General features: G+C 50.4%; 1 protein-coding gene across 1 annotated transcript in view; it reads left to right on the top strand.

The window, feature by feature from the left end:
- Nucleotides 1–827: 827 nt before the first annotated feature.
- Nucleotides 828–6,000, top strand: part of LOC142771607 (uncharacterized) — a 37,504-nt gene continuing 32,331 nt past the window's right edge. Inside the window, exons 1-2 of the mRNA XM_075873311.1 lie at nt 828–1,404; nt 3,789–3,873. Coding sequence (XP_075729426.1) covers nt 1,035–1,404; nt 3,789–3,873 — 455 coding nt within the window. The 5' untranslated portion in view covers nt 828–1,034. The remainder of the gene's footprint in view (nt 1,405–3,788; nt 3,874–6,000) is intronic.

Below are 6,000 nucleotides of genomic sequence, written 5' to 3'. Positions count from 1 at the left end.
GCATCGCGAAGCGACACCGAGGTATATATACTCATCTTCCCACGCATGTGCAAGATAGGTATGTTGTTCGCGTTCAAGACATAGCCGGTCTCAACTCGAGGACAGGAAAGAGTAATGTTCCCACATTGAGCATCGCCCGAGGTGATTTGGTCGTAGCTTAGAACGTAGATGTAGCGTGAAACGCCACACGCACTGCTTTGTGGGTCTAACTCTTTGTGGTTAACCCTTCAGTCGGTCAACTCCTCAGGGTATGTACATCAAGTGGCTATGGCGCCTAGTCAGCCTATACTGAGTCGTCAGAATAGACGGATGCGACTATTTGACGACGATTGGTTGAGAATTATGCCCGAGGCTGTAAACGCTAGCGGAGATGGCACATAAGAATACCATGTGTGTCTTATGTGTACACCTTGGGCTGTGTCACTATGTGACTCCTTACGTCCATGTTGAAAAATTCTTGAGAATCAGGGTGCCTATAGAGCCAACGTTTGGTTTAAGGTTGCAGCCATGTTGAAGTCTTCAAAAATACAAATATCCTTGTCAGAACGTTTTCATCACCGAGACCCAGGCCGCTCAATGGACTTTTTCGGCTCTTCAACATTACTTCTTTCCCTGAAACTTTTACCTTACTTCCATTTCTTGAGCCCATGCGTCGTTTCACGCTACATCGCTGTTCAGGTGACTGACCAACAAGCTCCTTTGAACCCTTCATTGCTTACACCTGGTATGCTATTCACTTTGCAGAGTCAAACCTGAAAGAGGGTTTGGTCACAGCAAGCAGTCATCGACTCTCGGTAAAAACTGCCCTCAAAAGTCCCGCTGGTGAACTGTCCAGGACTGCCATCCTGTACTGGAACCTTCAGGCCCTCGTACAGAGAGTGCTGGTTCCATGCTCACGAGTACGGTCTGGGCTACGGCAAGTGCTTGGAAGGGCATGAACAGGCGACGCCAGGCGTCACCGTAACGAAGTCTTCCACCGAGCCGCCGAGTCTTCAGTGGTTCCTTTCTTCAAGGCCAGGGTCCCCAGACGCGATATGATCATAGCGACCATCGTGTCGACACTCGTGATCGTCGCTGCCATCAACTTATTCTGCCGGAAGTTCAACGGCAATCCGAAAAGAGACCAGCACGATCAAGGTGTGTGGACGGTAGCTCGCGCCCGGTCGTCGCCTTCGGTGAAGCCGACCACGACGACGTACACCGTAACCTCGGCGCTCTGTTCTGTTCCCGAGGAGGTGCTCAAGACCTGCATGGCGGCGGCGGCACCTAGGATGGCAACGGGTGACGTGGAACCGGTACCCCCCAGAGTACCGGACCACCCCGTCTTTGATGACAAGGACGGCGGAAAGCCGGACCCGGAGGTGCTAAGTCAGGGAGAAGGACTTCAGCAGAAACCAAACCGTGGTGAGTGGTTATGAAACTTGTGCTTGCGTTAGTTATTATTCCACAACTTATTGCGTTAGTCATTATTCCACAAATTATTCCGGCAATGCAGTTTACGAGATCTGATGGCAGCGTCTGAACACACAGCCTAGCGAGTAGGCGCAGCAAAACTGAGTCTTGCAATGCGTAGCCTAGCGAGTAGACGCAGCAAAACCGAACTTGCACGTGCATATCATTTTCTTTTTTAGTTGTGAGCAAGGGGGTCACGCCTGATTATGTAAGCGCCCAGGAAGCGTTCTTTGAAAACATTGCCATTGAAAGGGCACTGACACTTCAGCGTGTCACTGTGTTCAGTGAGCGTTCCATTTTCTTTGTATTCCTGGCGGTCTGTACCAACAATGCTGAGGTGGCCCAAAGAGCTTCTTAGCACCCTCTGGTCTACTGTCGGGTGCGTATAGAGCAGTTTAGTGTGGACACGTGAGCACGTGACAAATAGCCTGAAATCTGAGGTAAGACGCCGAGACGTGCTCCCAGTTAGGGTTGCAGAAATAGCGTCTTTTGCTCCGCCGCGCCGTTCGCGAGGGCCGGTGTCTGATACGAAGCAGGAAGAGCGCCGCGGTCTCAATGTCGGCGCGCCCACCTCACCGTTGCTGTTAAATTGCAGCTGCTTGCGTATTGCGGAACCCTCCTAACAACAACAAAAAAAAAGACGTGTGTGCCAAGCAGAACGCGGCAGGGTGCTGTCTCTTCACGGCAAAATATACCGTCTTTTCATTCGCTTGTGCGCGTGCGTGCAACACGCGAAATAACGATACAAATATGCTTTTAACAAACGTTACTGCCCTTTGCGCTGTGTGAGCGCTAGGCTATTGTCATATTTTCGTTACACATATTGTTAAGACAGGCGCGTGGAGAGACTAACGAAAAAGCTTCAACTTTTTCGGAGTCTTCTGTCGTTGTCCATCAGCAGCGATTGGCGCGTTCCAATAGGAAACGCCAGTCAACCACTGCGTGCTTTGCGCCTCCTCAGGTTTCTCTCCTGCGCAACGGCGTGACAAGCGTCAACGCCACCACCAGTGTGAGCGTTAAGCGCGCCCAGCTTCGCATCTACACACGATTCCCTTTAGCGGCAGATGGTGTAATTTTTCTTCCGTTTACTTTCACCGTTTTGTGGAAGAAGTGAAGAGGAAAAGTTCCGATCCGTAACAGCCTCCCCTAACGAGGACACCTCAACAGATCGGCACTGGAAAGACGAACGAATGGGGAATGAAAGGTACAGCCACGCACATAGGCCATTTTCGCAGGGCGAGGAGGGGGAGGCCTGACCACTCACGTTTACTTTCTTTCTTGATAGTTTTCATCCTTTCTGGCATAGTTCTTTCTGGCATTTTCTGGCATAGTTTCCTAATACTACATTAGAGGGAGCTCTGGCGCTAGTGTATGAGAGCTGCAATACACGGCGCACTAGCCAGCATGGGTAGGATGGGCAATACACTGATTCGTTTTTTTTTTTTTTTTTCCGGCTGCATTCGGTTTTGTGAGGCCTGAGGCAGCTTGGTTTTTATTACGAAGTCCCGCGAAAAATTCAGCGTTTTCCGCTACACGACCTTTACCTTTTAGGCTCGCGAATTCAAATGGGCTCACAAAGTTCACAGCGATCTATTCTGTTTTTCAAAACAAATGCCAAAACACAACAATAAACAAAGACACAAATGCGTTCGAAGCCGCAAGCCCGAAGACTAGGCAAATTCGTGCACTGCCCAAAATTTTCTATGGTGACTGAACGATCGCAGTGCGAGAGTTCCCTCTAGTAAATATTTAAAGAAACTCCATGTTGCCTGGAAAAAGCTAACGTATGACAACATCCTCATACCACCCTCTTTCGATGATAGGTGGAATTTAACGTCCCAAAATCACCATACGATTATGAGAGACGCCCTAGTGGAGGGCTCTGGAAATTTCGACCACCTGGGGTTCTTGGACATGCGCCCAAATCTGAGCACGCGGGCCTACATATACCTACCTCTTTCCAGCGCATATTTAGCGTGTTTAGACTTCAGAGCTCCAATTTGTCAATTGGGAGAAGATTGAGACCTATGATTGTGCTATCAGCATAGGCGGGCGTTTCGAAGAGGGGGGGGGGGGGGGTAAGAACCCCTAGTTGCATAAGATAGGGGCGCCATTCTGACCTGAACATTGCCTTATTAGGGAGGGAGGAATATGCGATGAACCTATAGTTCCCTCCCCTTTTCCTTCTGGCGAAGGTGAACCCTGCGCATGCGTTTGTTTACCATCTGACGCAGAAAGGTTTCTCTATAGCGTAGAAAAACAAACGCGCTCTACTTCAATATTTACTCAGCTCTTGTATTTTTTTTTTCTGAAGCAGTTCTCTTTTTTCCCGACAGGCATGCCACCTGTTCCGGCTGTGGAATCACTGCAGGCGTCCGCCTTCAACTCGAACTTGGCGTCTCTGGACACCGCAAAGTACAAGTGAGCCTTTGTAATGCGTTCTTCTATAGTCGGTTATAACATAAGATAAAAAAGGGGGGGATAGACAACCACGGTTGAAACCAGGAAATCAGGAAATAAGCGCGCGGCATCATCTTGTGACAGTGTTATCCGAGCACATATAGTGTTATAGCGTCTCGGTGCCAGCGTTCTTGCGCGCAGTGTGGTGACACCTGTTCCCCACGCCGTCGTCATGTTGGTTAAAACAACGAAACTATCGCGTTTTGTGATGCACTGCTGCAACTGATCAAACGGGAGACACTGTCGTCACGGGGTGCTATACGGGACGGTGGCATCGAGGTGCCCTACCCACTGTGAACCCGTGTGTTCACGCAACGCTAAGAATTCCGTGCGCGCACAGACGAAACCGGCACTGCGTCACGCGATAGTGGGGGTCAAAGGCTATTCTAAAGCTCATACGGCACCCGCTGTGCCCGCAACGCTCGCAGCGCCGGTAAACGTTATTCTAAAAGACCCTAATACCGAACGAACGCGATGGTGATCGTATCAAGCAGGGACCCAACGCAATTCCGCTTCAACGGCGATTCAATCTCTGGTGCACCTGTCCCAACGAATTTAATATCCAGTATAAGTATATAACACCACAGTACAGCGCTGTAGTGAAGCTTTGGTGCAGGGTCTTTCCTAAAAAGTGCCACCTTAATACCGCGAAAGAAAGAAGCATGACGTGTGCATGATTTATGGAACAAACTGCCACTTGCAAATCTCTGTAGAATAGCCCACAGCGAAGGACATGTTCGGAACAAATTTTGTGTGGTCCAGCGACCACGACTCACCGAGCTGTCCTGGAAGGTTGCGTTACCGCGGCTTGCTCATGTTGGTGCACTATGCACCGCAGCCACCGTTGTTCTGTGAACTCGACTGCCTGGCACTGCAAGGTTGACACTTTTAAGTATTGGCTTGGTACTCGTGACTTCGTCACGTCCACACAGTCGGCTTCTTGGGGAAATGGGTGATGCAATGTCATTACACCTTCCGCATTGTCGCACTGCGCTGCGTATAATCGCAACGAACAACGGCCAGCACAGCTGTCCCATGGCCGGAGCGTCAAAACCGTGACACGAGGCGCTGTTGTTCCCAAGCGCGCCGAAAGCAAAAGCACCAAGCAGACTCCACTTTCCAAAGCAGGGGTGGACGGCGGGAAATGCTCTAATAAACAGCTCATTCGGGGAAACTGTGATAAAGATACGGCTTGCTCGAAATTACAAAAAAAAAAGAAAGGCAAGAAATAAATCAAGTGAATCGGCAAGTCCCCAATAAGAAATCAGGCGTTTATTTAAGATTTGGGGCGCAATCGCGGAACGACTACTTTTCCGATGTCAATGATTTTCGCGCGTGGTCAGTACGATGGCCCGCCTGCGTTATCAATGCGATAACCCAGCCGCCAGTGGCGGATGATAAGAGAAGCATAGCATAAGCTATCGCTCCGCGATAGCACTCGTGGCCTTTCGGACGGGTCAACCGCAACATTGGCTGCTTTCTGCCGGCCGCCCCTCCTTTAGAAAATGGAATGTGCTTAGCACTCATGCTATCGCTATGCTACGGAGCAGCATGCGCCAAGTGTCGAAGTTTTGACGCTTTGGCCACCGGTAATCTTGTCACTCTTTTTTGTTGTTGTTGTTGTTGTTGTTGTTGTTGTTGTTGTTGTTGTTGTTCCGTTTCGACTCTTCAGTGGTCTGCACCGGACTGCGCTGCGCAGGCGTCACCTGCGGATGAGTCATAATAACCTTGTTTTCGCGCGGGTCTCGTGCAAGCGTGCGCGGCCCTATAATAGAGAGTTTTAGTACTGCGTACGCTGCGTACGTGGCGGCGTTGCGTACGTAAGGACGCCACGTTTTGCGCATGCGCAGACCGCAACGCGCACGTATCGCGTTACGTACGCAGCCGCTACGTACGCACGCATGATATGCGTGCGTGCGTACGTATGAGGTGATCGCGCCGCTCTCGAACAAGTTCGCGACAGCGCGAGACTTCGTTTTGCGAAATGGCGGCATCGAAGGCAAGCACAGACCGGCTCTGTGGCTTAAAATGTGGCCATAATCTTGCTATAACACTTGGATTGGCTCTTATTGGCTGTCAACAACACGT

This window comes from Rhipicephalus microplus, chromosome 9 (genome assembly GCF_043290135.1).
Source record: "Rhipicephalus microplus isolate Deutch F79 chromosome 9, USDA_Rmic, whole genome shotgun sequence".
Classification (NCBI taxonomy): Eukaryota; Metazoa; Arthropoda; class Arachnida; order Ixodida; family Ixodidae; genus Rhipicephalus; species Rhipicephalus microplus.
Note: the sequence above shows the minus strand (reverse complement) of the source record. Positions and strands in the feature narration are given on the sequence as shown.